This window comes from Calonectris borealis, chromosome Z (assembly GCF_964195595.1).
Source record: "Calonectris borealis chromosome Z, bCalBor7.hap1.2, whole genome shotgun sequence".
In the NCBI taxonomy this organism is placed as follows: Eukaryota; Metazoa; Chordata; class Aves; order Procellariiformes; family Procellariidae; genus Calonectris; species Calonectris borealis.
This window is the reverse complement of record NC_134352.1, coordinates 77,186,443-77,202,858: the sequence shown is the minus strand read 5'-3', so window position 1 is coordinate 77,202,858 and position 16,416 is coordinate 77,186,443. Positions and strand designations below refer to the sequence as shown.

The 16,416-nt window shown below is 51.5% G+C and overlaps 2 protein-coding genes across 8 annotated transcripts in view; both read right to left on the bottom strand.

Annotated features, from left to right (window-relative positions):
* Positions 1-282: 282 nt before the first annotated feature.
* Positions 283-4,553, bottom strand: SPMIP6 (sperm microtubule inner protein 6). The gene is made up of 7 exons (XM_075136971.1): positions 4,416-4,553; positions 3,110-3,254; positions 2,471-2,583; positions 2,279-2,354; positions 1,977-2,154; positions 1,610-1,699; positions 283-407 (listed from the first exon to the last, which is right to left on the bottom strand). The coding sequence occupies exons 1-7, from the start codon at positions 4,551-4,553 to the stop codon at positions 302-304; spliced, it is 846 nt and encodes a 281-aa protein (XP_074993072.1). The 3' UTR covers positions 283-301.
* Positions 4,554-6,272: 1,719 nt separating this feature from the next.
* FAM219A (family with sequence similarity 219 member A) overlaps positions 6,273-16,416 on the bottom strand; it is a 107,877-nt gene continuing 97,733 nt past the window's right edge. For 6 of the 7 annotated variants that reach the window (XM_075137094.1, XM_075137096.1, XM_075137097.1 and 3 more), the window contains one exon: positions 6,273-15,395. In XM_075137094.1, coding sequence (XP_074993195.1) covers positions 15,237-15,395 — 159 coding nt within the window. In that variant the 3' untranslated portion in view covers positions 6,273-15,236. The remainder of the gene's footprint in view (positions 15,396-16,416) is intronic. The other variant, XM_075137095.1, reaches the window with a different exon arrangement.

Sequence of the window (16,416 nt, the reverse complement as noted above, 5' to 3'; positions counted from 1 at the left end):
AACTTGGCAAAAGCAAGCACGTCCTAAGCAGCCCAGCACAAAGCTGACAAACATGGGTATCAACGACTGCTTCTATTTCTGGCTGTGTTACTATGCTCCGAGAGCTTTTCCTTGTGTGCTTTCTTGGTCTCCAGCTTGCGGTTGTCGACAGGGTACCAGCCCCTGAGGGCCGTTAAAGTGCCCACCGAGCCAGCAGTCGCTGAAGTTCCTCCCCCCTCCCCAGGAACTTCCCCAGCCTGTAGGAAAGGATCTGAGGGGAACAGTTGCCCAAGCCAGTTTAATGAAAGCCCATCTTTGCTCTTCACCAGCACCACGGGGCAGAGTAAGCTTCCGAACTAAAGTCAGGGTGGATGGTGTAGCTACTTCTCTGGACTCCTCCTGCCTTGCTGAAGTGGCTCGTGTCCCACCTAGGAGAGCAGATAAAGTTATCAGCCGTGGGAGGACGAAACTCCAGTGAGGAAGAAGAGCAGAAAACCTGCTCCCAGCTGCCAGCCTTGCTTAGGGGCAAGCAGTGGACATGCACTTTGGTATGTGTCTTCGGGCACTGAGGCCAAAGTGAAGCCCGAGCAGAAGAGCTGAAGCTCCCTCGAATTGCCATCTCAGCGAGCTGCTTCCAGCGAGTCTCCCACCCTGCAAACACCCACTTTCTCTTGCACTGTTAATTTTCTTAAAATCTTCATTCCCAGAGCTGTGCCAGTCCAGGAAAATTTGCCTGTTTCTCAGTGGAGAAGACCTTGAGAAACATCTCGCCGAGGTTCAGGCATAGGGACATCTGTGGGGAACATGGTGCTCCCTGTTTGTTCTCGTTGTTTGGTTTTAGTTCCTGGGCTCAGGAATTTAAAGCCAATTACACATTTTCTGCGAAGTCTGAAGCCTAATTTTGGCCCACGAGGGCTTGATGCAGTAGCAGAGTGATGACTAAGCTAGTTGAACAGCCTCCCCTTTCCCCTCGCTGCTTCCCCGGGCCTGAAAAAAGCTGCCTCAGCAAAGGTAAACATGTGGGGATTAAAAGGTGCTGCCGGACCTGCAGTAGGTGAAGGACAGGGCTGATTACCGCACAACAAACAGCGTGACCAGGGAACAGGTTCTTGGATAAGAAGAGCAAACAATGACAACAGAAAACACAAGAGCAGCACAAGAAACATTGATGTGGCCCCAAAACCTGGGAGATGCTAAGCTACATGCAGCCAGGCTCAGGGGTGCCAGCAAGATTTCAGGTGCTGTACAGTCCCAAGGACCGCTGTATGAGACCAAGCATAGAAACACCTGTCCTGGGAGCAGATTTGGCAACTGCTTCCCCACGGGTAGCAACAACACGCTCCACAGCCCAGCACCACAATGGTGTCCTGCCCTCCCTGGTCACATCCACTTAGCCTGCAAGGTGGAGGTGCAGCGGCTGCATCGCTTCCTGCATGGGCACCGTGATGGGACCCAGTACCCCTTGGGGTCTGCAGTCTGCACCATTGTCCCCAGAATAATCCTCTGAGTAATTTTGCATGAAACCCTAATGAAAAGGGAGCTAGTGGCAGCCTGGCATTAGGAAAAGATAATAGGCTTTTCCCCCAGGGCAACCGGCTTGGAGCGCTCTCCCCATGGAACCTCTCTGCACCTAGGGCTCCTGTACGGGGAGGATGGCTGGGGGCAATCTGTAGATGTACAGAACATTGCTCTGAGGTTGTAACTGCAGCATGGGATACTCCTGCAAGAAACAGAGGAGGTAGGGTGAGCGGTGTCCCGAGGACAAGGGAGGTCATGTCCATCCCATCCCATTCCATCCCAAGCCATCCCATCCCATTCCATCCCAAGCCATCCCATCCCATCCCAAGCCATCCCATCCCATCCCAAGCCATCCCATCCCATCCCATCCCAAGCCATGCCATGCCATGCCATGCCATGCCATGCCATGCCATGCCATCCCATCCCAAGCCATCCCATCCCATCCCATCCCATCCCATCCCATCCCATCCCATCCCAACCTTACAGCCCTCTCTCCTAGTACATTGAGATGCCTTCTGATGGCAGGGTCCCCATCAGCGTAGTAGTTCATCCCTCGCAGGCAGTAGTGGCGCCCAGAGCAGGGGCTGTAGTAGCCCTGGAAGGGTCTGCTCCCTGCCATGGTGTACATGGGCAGCATGTCAGCGACCACCAGCCCCTCTGCAAGTGGAGGGATGGTGAGGGTAAGGGAGAGGAGGAGCAGCCAGCCCATAACCCAGATGGATGCCAGCATGGCACAGGCACAACTACAGCCCGAGTACAGGGAGAGGGCAAGGGTAGTTACCGTATTGATTGAGGCAGGTGGGTTTCGGGGAGTACGCCACGGGTATGCTGTGCAGGAAGGTCTCCATCCTTGTATCCTGCAAGGAGCGATGGCAGCCCTTGCAGGATTGCCACCCTTTCACTGCAGAGCCCAAAGTGCTGGCGGCACCTGAGGCGGTTCCAGTTTGGGGGGGCCAGAGGGACTGGACTCTACCTTGGGCAGGAGTGGGAGGTAAGAGGAGTGCTTATTCCAGGCTGCGCTGTTGTAGGGACCTGTTCTCCAGGTGGTGTATTTGTCCTCATGGACAAAAACTGGGTTGTACTTCTCTGCAATGCAAAACCAACAGGGCTGTCCTGTGGTGCTGGGGACACGGGGGGATGGCCGGAGAGTCCCGACTGTTCCTCCTTTCCCCGAAACGCAATGCCACGGGGCCAGGGGGCATCTCAGAGGTGCTGCTCCCAGGGTCCTTGTTAAGGATCTGTGATGGAGGTGACACCCACCACTTCTAGCTCATTGGTCACTCATCCCTGCCCACGCAGCTTGGGTCCTTGGGGACTATGGGGTGCCAGGAGGGTCCCCCAGGCAGCACCTACCACCAGAGGGTATTCACGGGCCACCAGGGGAGAGAACCTTGGGGAGCTGCGGGCATCCCTGGGACAGGGACCGTCTCAGTGCAGGGATGGGAACAGTTGGCCACGGGAAAGCCACAAGCGCAGATGCCGAGGGAGGGTCCTTCGCCACCGTGGGGGGAATGCAGGATGCAAAAGGGGGGATGAACAGAGCCGCTGCGGGTGTTGGCCCCCCAACCCCATGGGGATGTGCCCCGTGTGACAGCTGGGACCTCGGCGATACCTTCGGACCTGGCCAGCCAGTACTTCTCAGGCCAGTAGGCAGTGGGGTCGATGGTGTTCCTGTAGTACTCCTGCATTGCCTCCTTAATCAGCTGCTCGGTCTGACCTTGGCTTGCTGGATTTTGCACTGGGGGCATCGTTAATCCCTACAGAGAGCAAGGAGCGGGGAGAGACACCCAGGCCATGCGGCAGCGTCTGCTTTCGTGGCCGTTGGGGCACACGGTGAAGCCGATTACTAGGCAGGGTCTAACGCTAGAGGTCCGAGCACCAAGTCTCTGTTCACAGTGGGTGGGCATGGGGGTCATAGCAGCACTGTGATCCCCCCACAAGCTTCCTGCTCGCCCGAAACCAGGGGATGGAGGATGGCTGGGTGTCACTGGCTCCTCTCCCCCTGCACCCAGGGTGTCCACAGGCATCCAGGCAGTTTGCAGAGTGGGAGATAGGGTGGGTGCACTGGGACTGCCAGGTATGGGGCCAGCAGAGGTTGGGAAGGACCGAACAAATGTCCTACAGCTGGCAAAGCCCAAGAGGGCTGGGGTCTTGCGGGGCAGACGGGTACCCTGGTTGCATGAGCCTGTCCCTGCCTAGTGATGACATCCCTCTCTGTGCCCTCTGCTGGCTCCCTCATTATAATGCACATGCTAACGAGGCCGCAAGAGATGAGCCAGTTTGCAGCGTGTTTTGCGTCAGAGCCTGTAGGGTTGTTAGCCTGAGTGGGGAAAGCTGCATTTCCCACAGACACCCCCTGCAGTGGGGCCACGGCTCAGGCATCCCTCCTCCTCCAGGACCAGGGCTGGGAAGGGTTTTTCAGTGCTCAGATCTGCCCCCAGCCCTTCACATAGTCCCCCCTGGCATGGAAGGCCCCCCAGTTGGAGCTGAGCTGAGCCTGGGGGCTGTGTGTTGGAGCAGCTCTCAGAGCCACCCAATCGGTCCCCCCATTGCCACCGCGTCACACAGCAGCCCTGGGCTGAGCCCTGCACTGCCTCAGTTTCCCCTTCCTCAGCAGATCCTGCCCCCTGCGCATTACGAAACCTACCGATGGACAGGGCTGACGTGTGAGAGTTTGTGCTGGTGACCGCCAACCCTGAGAGCCCAAAGCCACTGTGGGGTGCAGGGGACAAGAAGCCAGCGAGCACAGGCCGTGGGGTAGCAAACGCTTTGCTAACCAGGGAGCACGACCCCCCCACCATTACACACATGCAGCGAGGCACCCTGTGAGTCCCCGTGCCACCCCTCTGCCCAGCACCGAGAATCCGCAGCTGGGTAGGGGTAGAAACCTTGAGGTTTCCTCCTCCCGCAGCATTTACCTGCGTCACAAACTTGTTTTCTTTCCAGAGCTGCTGTGGAGCCCGCTCATTGATCGTCTTTTTGACAGAGCATGGCGGGCGGTAGGAGTCGGTGTAAGTGCTGATGGGGGTCTTGTGTTTTTTGGACAAGAGGAACATGGTGCAGCAGCCTGCCGGGACGGGAGTGCTTGGAGTCCCAGAGTGTCCTGGAGATGCCGCACTGGATGAGCACCACTGCGTGGGGTTGGGGGCTTGCAGCCCATGCAGGAAAGGGAATGGGGCTGGTGCCACTGCTCTGCCAGCCCAGGGTGGTGCTTATGTTATCAGTGATGTCATAGTGTCAGAGCAGGGGAATTTGGTGGCTTTCTGTCAGTCCCATAGCTACACTCTGGTTCTAGCCTAGGGTGGCTGCATCCCTCCTGGGCTTGTCCTGGCTCTGGGCTTCCTCCCCTCCTGCAGGCAATTACCTTAACAACGGTAGGAAACAGTTTCAGCTGGTCCTAGTCAAGATAATTTTATTTTGGGAGGTGCAGGAGCAGATTGTGGCTTTTCCAGCCCCTCTCTTCCACGTTTCCTTGGAAATCCTAGAGAAACCCAGCTGCGTGCAGACAGCACCACACCAGTGCAGCCAATGTCCGCCACCGCAATGTCACCACACCGCTGTCCCAGCCTCCTGGATGCCTGCTCTGTCTCCCCTTTTTAATTAAAAAGCTGGATTTAGGTGATCCTGTGTGGCTTGTTTGCTATTCTGTCCCAAGTGATGGGCTCTGCAGGCAGAGTGAGCGATCCTCATCAGTCTCAGTGCAGAGAGGCAGCTGGGTTTTGCCAGGGAGGGATTTGCTGGGGAGCTGCGGAGTCGAGCAGAAATCCCTGCCCCTGCAGAAACCTCGCCCTGGCCTGGCTGTTCACACAGTGCCAACTCAGAGCCCTGCTGTGCTCCTGGCTCTGGCCCCTCTGCTGCCATGTTTTTGGAAATGACTGGTGAAGATCCATGTCCATCCTGGCAGGGTGGATGCCAACCTGCCCCCCAAAGGGCTGCCGAGCCCTGCTCGGTTTGCTGCAGGGGACGGTGGGGCTGGGCAGCCTGGGGCACCCAAATGCCTCCAGTCAAATGTGATTAATGCGCCGATAGAGATGAAATGAAGAAAACAAGCTGCCGTAGATTTTCACACCCTGCTGGTCCCTGTTGAGCCAGGCTTAAGCTCTCAATCAGCCCCGTCCCCTCCTGGGAGCCAGGGGCAGGCTGGGATGGAAGGGTGGACACAGGGGTGCCTGCCCCCAGTTCCGTGGCCCTGGAGCACCCCAGGGCACAGATCTGGGGAGCACCGCAGAGAGGTGGAGTCCAAGCCTCTCGGCTGGGGGGAGACTTATTCTGCACCAGACCGGCTGCCAGCATGAGCCACTGGCCCCGCCCCAGCTGTCCTCCGTGGTCCCTGGGGTTTCCAGCTGCTGGCGTTGGACTTCAGAATCAGTGCTCGGCTCTCGTGCCAACAGCTTCAAGGGGCAGAAACAGCTGCAATGCTGGAGAAAAGGTTATTTCACCCATCAGTCTTGTACAGATGCAGCACTTCTTTCTGCTTCTGTTGCAGCCCAGATGCAGGGGCTGGGTCCAGCCCCCGTGCCTTCCTGCTGCCTTGGGGAGAAGCGTTTCCCAAATGCTGGCTGGGGGCTGGCCAGCCCCCGCAGCTTGACATGTGCCATACAGCACAGCTCCACACCAGCCACTTCTGCTGGGCCCAAGCACACTGGTATTGGCCATGGCGTGAAGGCTGGCACCCCCTGATTTCAGTATCCCTGACTGCTGGGGGCTCAGAGGAGATGGTGCGGTTTGTACCCTCTCACCCCGGTTCGCTTCTATGAGAAAGGCTGGCAGGCTGGTTTTCATATGTATGCTTTTTAATATCATTAATTCTGTTACACTACACACAACCAGTAACAATGATAAATACTGCAATGGAAATGTTAAAAAAAATATTATACATGTTTCATATTTTTGAAAAAAAACCCCACATTTTTAAATAAATTAATGCATAAAACTGATGGTAGAAAAAAGAAAACCCAAAACAAACCACAACACAACTGATCTGTTTAAGGCAATACTCTACGCAGACGGGAACAGAAGTACAACAGTGTGCTACATGTTTTGAACGGGAAAAAAAGAAAGAAAAGAAAACCCATACAAGATGCAGATCGATGCTTCAGGAGTGAAAAAACTCCCAAACCCAGATAATAAAACCAATGGCCAAGTTAAGTGCAGCATTAATACACTCTGCATGTCAAATGATTAGCAGGTTCCTAACATGGACTAAGGTCAAGCTACAACAAATTTTTCTTCCTAATTAAAAGGTTATTCAGGTCAAACCCTACATTTAACTCTACTTTGCATTTGGCTGTTTCAGCTAAGTTTCACTATATGCAAGGACAGCCGGAAATTCATCTCCTGCTCTTGAGATTAACGCAAAGGTCGGGAGGTCTCTCCTCCTGAAAGATATTTCCATTAAGTACATCCAAAAAGGATCTTGCTTTTGGTGATCCTGAAATGCCTCCTGCTGCTCCCTCCCCTGGGGCGCCAGGCACTGCACGGGGAAAGGAGACCTGGGAAGCATTTGCTTGGGTTGAGTTTTTTCCAAGCTAAGGATACGAAATGGGAGTGCGGATCTGATCTGGACTCGGCGGAGTGCTGTTTCCCTGTCTGCCAGAAATGTCTATCTGGAGCCTGCTGACAGCACTTTGCCAGCATAGGAGAAACCCAGCCTGTGTCCAGGCTCTGTATACAGCCACAATGTTTGCTACTGAGGTTGGTGCGAAGCCTCATACCTGCCCAGACAGCCAATGAACCCCAATTATTAATGCAGCCCAGAACTTGGCCACTGGAAGGTGGACAATAATCATAATGCCAAAAAAATCCCCCTCTCCCTCAAAAAAGAAAAGAAAAGGGACAGTAGCCACTTTCTGCCAGCTTCCCCCAGTGGATCCCCATCAGCTGCCACCTACGCAAGACTGGCAGCGCCAGATCTCACCAGCATCGACCCAGTACATTCCCAGTAAGGTGCATGTCTGCAAGGTGCTGTCAGGGGGCAAAGAAGCTTCTTGGGACACGGTCAGAGCCTCCCATAATGCCCTGCTAGAGTGCCTGTGGAGGAAGCTATGGAACACGAGGAGAGAAACCCAAGCAGAGTTACTAGACTTGTGATGGCCAATAACTGTCCGGGCTGCCTTAGGTTCAGGTGGGAGAGGGGGATGCAGAACTGGGCTGAGAGTCACTTTGGTGCAACTGCCTCTGATGCTCATCCTAGTACATGGGGTGGGGGGAGGAAAGGCGATGGCTGCTTTGAGAAAAGAGGAGTGGAAGGAGGACATGTGCAATATAACAAGGCTTGCAATTCTAGGACTAACCACTGGACATGGATACCGAAGATTACTTGTGACAACTAGCTATCCTTCTACCATCGCTGCTCCTTCCCCCACTTCCTGGTCTGATTATTCTTCAGTTTGGGAGGCCGTGGATGTTTGGCATGATGGCCAGCACTGACTCTCCCACTTCAGTCCCCACACAGCGCACGGGGTGACTCAGCTACAGGATGTACGACGAGGTCTGGAAGTCGCACGTTAGGCACAGACCAGCTCTGCAAGCAAGCCCTGCCTGCTTTCAAACCCTTCAGAAAGCTATTTAACAGTGGCTCATTTCCTTTGTTAAACTAAAGGTTCAATAACCTCTGTGGAAGGAGTAAAAATGGTTAAAAATGTACAAAAAGGGGGAGCGGGAAATACTTTCTGCATTTCCTCCCCTGCAAAGACTTCATCCTCTGCAAGAGTCTTTCTCCCTGCAGAACTACAGCCCTACAGCGTGTCTTACAGTCAGCCGACAGCCATCCCACCCACACCTCTGCTGCCAGTCTCCAGCCCGCACCAGGAGCACACGGGCTGGCAGACCTGGGACCTGGCGCTTGTGTCCCAGACCTCCCACAGCACCGAGACCAGGAGGGTGAAGGCGGCTGGCTCGGCTTGCTGGATTGCACCAAGCCTGGCGAACCCTCAGCCTCACAGCCTTCAGGTGGGTGAAGAGGAATCCTGGCCTGCTCTCTGGCTCACCCACCATCACGGTTGTTGGATCTCCTGCTGGTCTGAGGTTTGCCTTGGGTTTGTCTCAGGACAGAGGCAGCTACAAGCCGAACACAGCTGCTACTGCAGCTTTTCCGTGCAAAGAAACTGAGCAAAGAAATCTGTGAACTGGGGATGGAGATGAAGGTGATAAAAACCAGAAGGGCTGTTGTGAAGACAGTTTGTCCAAGTTTTCCAGCTCTCTCCATGAACTGTATTACATCTCCCAACAAACTTCGCGTCTCCCAAATCATGTGGGCTTAAGGAAAGTGGGTAACAAATGGAGTTGCGGCTTTTTTGGGGTGCGGAAGCAAGAAGGCAGCCTGGGTGGAGAGTGGTGCTTCCCGGTGAGCTCACCTGGGGCAGCTGGATGGGCAACTAGGGGAGAAATGCTGCTCTGGGAGGGCGAACGACTCGGCAGGTAATGGGACTTATCTCAGCATGGCCTTTCCGTGGCCTTTTCTTTTCCTGGTGCCTGCTGTGCTGCTTTCCAGTGACACATCTGAGACATTTTAATGAGGCTTCTTTTGTACCTTCCACTCACTGATGCAATCCCACCGCCTGTACCACATTTGTTACTATGGAAATGGCTCCACAGAGCAGGCACAACAAGGCTCGGAGCCACCACCAGTGGCAAGTGTGTCTGGGAAGCAATGGGAAGAGCTGCTCTCCAAAGGCGTCAGGGAAAGCTGCAACCTGTTCCCGCCAGTGTCCGTGCCGCTTTGCAACATGGCTTGCTGCAGGGTAGCATGGGCCATGGTGCTCTGCTCCATGTAATCTCAATTAGTCCCCAGCCTTTGCCTCCCCAGCAAGCTGTCAAAGCAGTGCTCAGCCAGCCAGCATTTAACTGCTGTGATCCTGGGATTGCCACCAATGTCAAGGGGGGCAAAGGAGGGGATATAGCTGTAATTTTTTGGAAGCAATGCAGCACCTCAACAGCATAATACCAGGAGTTAAAATACAGATGCCAGCCCCCGTGAGAAACTTGCATTAATCTTCTGTAAGTAATCCCAACTCACCACCTCTTCCTCTACCCTAAATTGCTGGCCCTTCTGCTTCAAGGCTTGTGTGGCTCTGTAAGACTGGCAGGTTTGTCTGATAAGATGTGGTTCAAGGTTTGGAGCAATCCCTCTCAAAGAAAAGCCTTGAAAGAAGTGAAAAAGGTGCAATGTTCTCTGGAAGGTGAAAAGCACCTTAAAATGAAGACCTTCCCATGCCTTCCCCTTAGGCTCAACCTAGTCCAGCTTGCCCTGTGGCACTGCCCACCTATGCAGATGTTTCTTTTGAGACACGAGAAGTAGAAATAGGAGAGTGATGTGAAGAGTCAGCTCCGAAGAGTGGTAGAGGTCAAAGCCAGGGTATATTCATGGTGCTAAGCCAAGCAGCAGCCAGGTGACAAAGCCTATTTCATTCTCGGTAAGAGTGGCTATACCCCATGTGAGCTTGAAGGGAGAACAGAAAAGTAAAGGAAGCGCCTAGGCAAAAGTGCCTGTTTATACCCTCAAATCATTATATGGGTGCTAAAAGGAAAAGCATGGAACTGCCATGGGAATATCCCAAATGAGGCCTTCAATGTTCTCTTCCCTCCCATCAGCACTCGCTATCCCAGTTGCACTCCTAAGTTCCTAAACTCTACTAGCAGGGGATGGTGCTGTTGGGCCACCAAATCTTCCTACATGTTCCCTGTGGCAGCATGCAGATTGAGAAGCCAGTTGTGTGAGAGCCAGCTGACAAATAACTGGGAAACACATCTTTGCCAAACATCTTCCCCCTAAAGCTGTTTAATCTCTCTACTAACCTCCTCCCCGCAGCCTTCTGGCACATGCAAGCAACATCAGAAGCTGGTAAACAGAGGGAAAGCAGAGTACTTTGAAAAGATGCATAAAATTTCTATAGCATGCTTTTTGCATCTTGCTTGCAGAGCTATCCTATCAATGGTGCCCGCTACACACTTGGCAACATCCGTGCAGGGCGGTTGGCAAGGCAGGTTTCTCCCCTGTGCTGCAGAAGGGAATGGACATCAGGAGGGGATGTAATTTGTCTGAGGTTAGTGCAAATGTGTACCACGTGCCAACAGCAGCAAGGGACCCCAGATCTCACTTCTGTGCTCTAAGTCCAGCAGACTCTCCACAGTAGTATTTGGCTGCGGTGCCAGCTTGGGAACACTGGTGTTCTGGTGTGTGCATCTGAAAGCGAGCTTTGCTCCCTCCTGGTATCAGCACTGTACTGAGAGAGATTAACTCGGGCAACTGGGATCTGCCCTAGGCTAAGACAGCACTTGGCAACCTTTCTAGTTAGTGCTTGCTTTCCTTTTCCTGTTGTTCCATCTGGCGCCCAGCTGGGTCCTTCCTTTCTTCAAAAGCATCTTCATGTTTCTGTTGAGTTACATACAGGGCGCTGTACTTTTCAAGCCTCCTGCATGCCATTGTACAGCTTGCAAGCCAGTCCGAGGACAGACCCTGTATGGAGAGGAAAGGATTCTGCTCAGGATCGCAGACCAACGTGTCAGCCAGCACACAGCTGAGTGGAACGGGTGCCTCCTTTTGGGAAAGGAGCTGGAGAGACAAACCAGAAGCAGCTGAGTCCACCCTGTCCATGGGGGAGCGTCCTGAAGTCCCTTTCGAAGTCCATGCAGCAGGCTTGGCCACCTGCTTTTGCAGTCGCAAGGCATCTGCAGGCAAGACAGCCAGAACAGCCCAGCAGACCCAATGGCCAAGCATACATGTTGGGAGTAGACATGCAGCAACGTCAGATATGATCCAGTGGCTCTTCCAAGGGTTGGCTTCAAGGTATGTCTGATAAGACATCAAATGAGCCTTCGGGATGGTCGCCTGGACATCAGCCTCCTTTCAGCCAAGGTTTATTATTATACAACCACCAGAAAAGCAAACTAGATTATGCTATCTAAAGACCTTCCTCAACACTAGGAGGATGTTTCTCCTCACACAGACATCTGGAAATGGGGAGTTTGCAGACTAGAGAGACAGAGTTGAGTGCTGAAACCCTGGAGTTCAAAGCCAGCTCACATTAAAGAGCAAAATTAACATCTGATAAAAGGGAAGGACTTGCTTAAACTCAGGTAATTTGGTAACTAAAATTACATAAAATCCTAACAAAAAGCCAGTCTGGCTTTAGGAGGCATCAAATGCAAATTCCTTTGTGGAGGCACCAGCATCAATATCCTTAAATCCTATTTGCATAGTAATTTAGATGGATAGTGATGCAGCCTTTCATACTTCACGGTGCTCCTCCTCTTGGTATTCTGTACAACTTTGGACTGAAAATGGGGCCTGAGAAGACCATCTGGTTTGATGCAAAGACTGGAACAAGGAAAAATTTGCTTTCTTGCATGCAATCTGCATTTAGGAGAGTGCTCATCAGCTCTGCAGATTTTAGAGCTTTATAATGCTGCGACAGAGAGTCAGGGTCCATGCTTTTTGCTTTTGCCTTCTCCAGGCCACGGTGGCAGAGACTGGTCTAAGTAGAGCAGTGCCAGAACGGCCACGTATCTATACACTTTCCTGGGAAGTCACCACAGCGTAACCTCCAATGAGGGCACAAAGAAAACCTTCCGACTGAAGCAAAGGTCTGAACACGAGACCAGATAGAGGAAGCCAGCCCAATCTGCGGTTAATACATACTGATGGGCTGTCCCCTGTATTCCATAATGAGCCAACAAACATGTCATAACCTGCTTAAGGGGCTGCGTTCAGAAGGGTTAGTGTTCAATTTTCTATGATAGCCACATGTGCATTGCCTTAATCCATTCAGCCTTCCTGATAATGACCCTACACAGGTAACTACTTTTCCCCACCCTTTCTACTTTATTCCCCTAATAAAATATATGAACACAAAGCATAGAGAGGAGAAGCCAAAAAATTGCCATTTTATGGTCTTGTACTGTCATGCCAAACCAGCTATTTGTGCAACCAGCTCCTGTGTGCAGGGAAAAACACTTGGCTTGTGCTTCGGTCTGTATTTGGAGGAAGCACTGGGTATAACTTTTAAATTCATCTCCCTCCCTCCCTAAAGGGTTGTGCTAGAAGCAGATGCACATCATACAATGCAAAGGGCTGAGGGCAGTTGCAGGGTTGCAGGGTTGAGGAATGCCTCAGGTACATAGCAGGCAAAAAACAGCAACAGGGGCAATAAAAGGACTTGGTCGTGGTGCCATGGGGCAGTGGTTATCAGGGAAGGTCTGTCCTTCAGAGGGGAGGCGTAACACTGGGAGATACAGTGTCAGCAAGCCTCATTCTGTCTTAGACCGAACATGATGGCAGCATGACAGAGAACTGTGGGACCTGCAGTCCTCCATGGCTGACCCATGTAAACAGATGGCTTGTTGCTCTAGCAGGCACACTAAAATGCTCTGAGCTCCTGAGCAAGGGCTGTGGGAAAGGCTGAGCACGTGCAGCCCAGCTAGAAGGCACAGAGACTGACCCAGGAGGATAAATGGGATGAAGACCTTGCATGGTACCAATGCTGAACTGCAAAGTCCCTCTTTAGGAGAGTGAAGATTTAAAGAGACTTGGTCATGTCCTATAGGATTTGGTTTGACCGTGGTATTTCTGTTAGGTTTTGACTACTTTCCCCATTAACAAAAAAGACTCCTTAAGGAATGTTTTTTCCCTTTTATCTTTTCTCTCTACACAATGTTGTCAGAGCTCTTCCCCCACCTCCAGACAACTTGCTAATCTCAACATGAGCTAGCACTGGAGAGAAAAGCAGGCACATGAAAGAAGAAACAAAGAAATAGAGACCTGATGCTTTGTGCTTCTTTAGAAACATTTTGGAAATATTCCCCCTCCGCATTACCAGGTGATGAGAAAGGGGCGGAGGAATTCACTTGAGGAACACTCTTCCTAGAGGAGATTGCAAGTTAACCAGCGCTTCTGCTGGGAGGCAGGAGGCAGGGATGCTCAGTAAACAGCACCACTCAGTCCTCTTTCTATGGCCTGGAGTCAGGGTGGCAGCGTGCTGTTTTAGGGAGGGGGGCAAACATAGCTTTAACAGTTGCCCATACCAGTTAGTGAATATTAAAGCCCAGGAATCTTGTGTGCCTGCTCTTTTGCTCAAGCTGTGGATGGTATCATGCTTTCCACTGCACAGAATGAAACCCCAGGATGTTAAATAAATCTCCTCCTAATCGTGAAGAGGACTTCTTAAAGACTCAGCTCACTTCATGCAGATTTCAGATGGGGGGTCTGTCTGTCAGGGTGGAGCTCAGGCTCTGCCTTCTGACTCAGGAATTCTGATGGGAAGCCCAGAATAGCCCTTGCTTTTTCCCTTCCCCAGACTATAAAGCAAGTGATGACCCAAGGCAGGCAGTCCTTCCTCCTGGCAGGGCAGGAAAACACACAGTCATGCTTGTGGTAAAAGATTTCAACACCAAGAAAAATGCCAGCCCATCCCTCGCCTGAGCCCTGCATATGCTGAAGCCAGCAGTTTAAGACAGGCCAGGGAGAGGAAACGTTTCCTAATTCCAGAAATGATTTTGCATTCAAAACAATCTGGTGGTGAACTGGCAATTCAGTCCAGCAACCTAATGTAATGCCAGGTTCCCTGACTATTCCAGCACCAAATAAACACAATTGCTCCTGACATGGGACAGCACTAACACAGACCAAGCCTGGTTCACAAGTGGGCAGAGATGGGATAAACAGTAGTTTCCTCTCACGGGTTTTTTTCAGCTGAACCTGTTCATAATCATGCTGCTGCTGAAAACTCCCCTAAAGTCTGACACCACCACACAGATGCCTTCAGCGTTAACGAATCTCTTCCACAGGCACCAAGAGACACAGTGTCAAGAGAATATCAACAGTTGAACACTGTAAAAATGTGCTTTCTTCAACTAGCTTTTCTGGCACTGACCTTCAGACTGTACAGCTCTAGTCCTGTCTTGTGCAGGACTCATTTTTTCTTGAACAAAGTTTAAGATTTTTGGAAGCAGATGGGTCTCACAGGAATTAAGTACAGGCTGAAATCAGTATATGTGACTGGACTGAACACAGGACTATGGTATTCTTGGGCAAGGACTGAATCCCTGAAGTGCAATTGCAGATTGAATCTGATGTGTTTGGTGATAATTTAATGTGGAGCTAAGAGTAGATTGCATTGGATATGTGACACAACAGCTCTAGCTAGTACTGACTCACAGTGAAATGCCACCTATTTGTCTTCTTCGCAAGTGAATGAATTGTGTCATGCTAGTCCTGGCTAGCCTTACCATAAGAAAGGATGCTGTGCTCCGTTCCCATTCCTGTGCCCCAGCTGCAGTATCATTTTGGTTATGCAAATGAAACAGGTATAGTGAATTAATTAAGAACTGATCTCCTCTCACTGGTAAAACCCCCTGACACCTCAGACTCACCCCTGATCTCGCAGATGGATTGGTTTTGGTGGGCAGGATTACCTGCAGCCCCATCTGACCTTTCCCATTCTGGAACAGACACCTTACAAAACATCCCCAGTGCCTACACAAACCAAGGAGGTATCTCTGGACCCCTCTGCATTCACTCTCCAGACCAGTCAGTTCTGCCAGGCACTGCCTGGCACTTTGAGCAACTTCTCTTTTGTTTAATCATAGTTTAAAATAACTTATCAACCAATCATAAAATGAATTTTTTGGTTTCTCCTGGCTCCATGAACACAAAGAGGTGCACGTCCTACCATAGGAGGAAGCAATGGCTGTTAAGTTTTACAGTTATAGTGGAAAGCACTGATCACAGCCTGCCGGCCTCACTACTGGATGTGACAGGCGGTGGAGGAGGTGGCTTGGCAACACATGCATGTAGGGTTGACCGATTTAGGGGGGATTAGGTCGAGGTCCTCGTCGTCTGGGATCTCATCTAACCGGTACCCATCCTTTAGCAGCTGGATGTTCAAGTCTTGGTTGATCTGCTACAGACAAAGAGACAAACAGTCAAACACTTGAGACTTCTTACTTCTGATGGTTGGAAGATGAAAGAGGTCCCTTATTCTGGAATATATTTCCCCATGGGGCAGCTGCCCCACTAATGAAAGAGTCCCAGTTTTTGACCACAGGTGAGGGCTGCCTTCTGTTCTAGCTTTTTCTAGAATAGGAATATTTACAGTGAGATACTGCAGAGTAGCAAGTCAAAACGCTATTTTATTCTGGAATAATCTTTCCATGAAGACAAGCCCGCAATTAAAGTAATGTAATAATAATGTTAATAAACTGACTGGCAGCTGGGCAGTCCCTCCTGGGGCACACTATAGCAGTTGAAAGGTGGTGGAGCCTCTTGGCTCTTTGTATTCTCAGATTCAAGTGCTGTCTAACCAGTTCTGGGTGAAGAACACTTCATCAAGGTCCAGAGATGGCCCAGATCATTTGATCTAGTCCCTGCTCTTGGCCATTTCTCTGTGTTTCAAACGTATTTTGCCCAAGGAAGGGATACAAGGGGGAAGAGTTCCCAGAGGCTTGTGGGCAGAATGGCTGCTCAGCACCCTGGATGTAAAATCAGAGCCTGCAGAAGCAGTAGCCAGAGGCTGAGCAACTAATTCAGGACAGAGCTTGGGAATATATTCAGAAACAATGCAGAGGGATTAACAAGCCTGAGCTTCCTGCCTTTTCTCTTTGAAAGGGCAAGAGTTCATAACTGCAAGTCCTCCCTGGAATTTCTGCCTGCTCCAAGTAAACACGCACTGGGTGACCCTGACCACCCCAAGAACTGGAAATCACAGCACACCCTCAGATCCTTTATTTGTGTCCTTGGCAAGCATATGTTTGCTGAGCTGGTGCGACAGACAAGTTGATGCTTTTGCACCACATGGCCCAACACTGCAGGACTAAGCAGAACTGGGAACAGCTTGAGTGAAGCCAAAAGTAGCTGTGAAAACAGCCGACGGGCAGATCTCTGTGCCATGGCAGCATGGGGATGGAGCCAACTGGATCACCAGG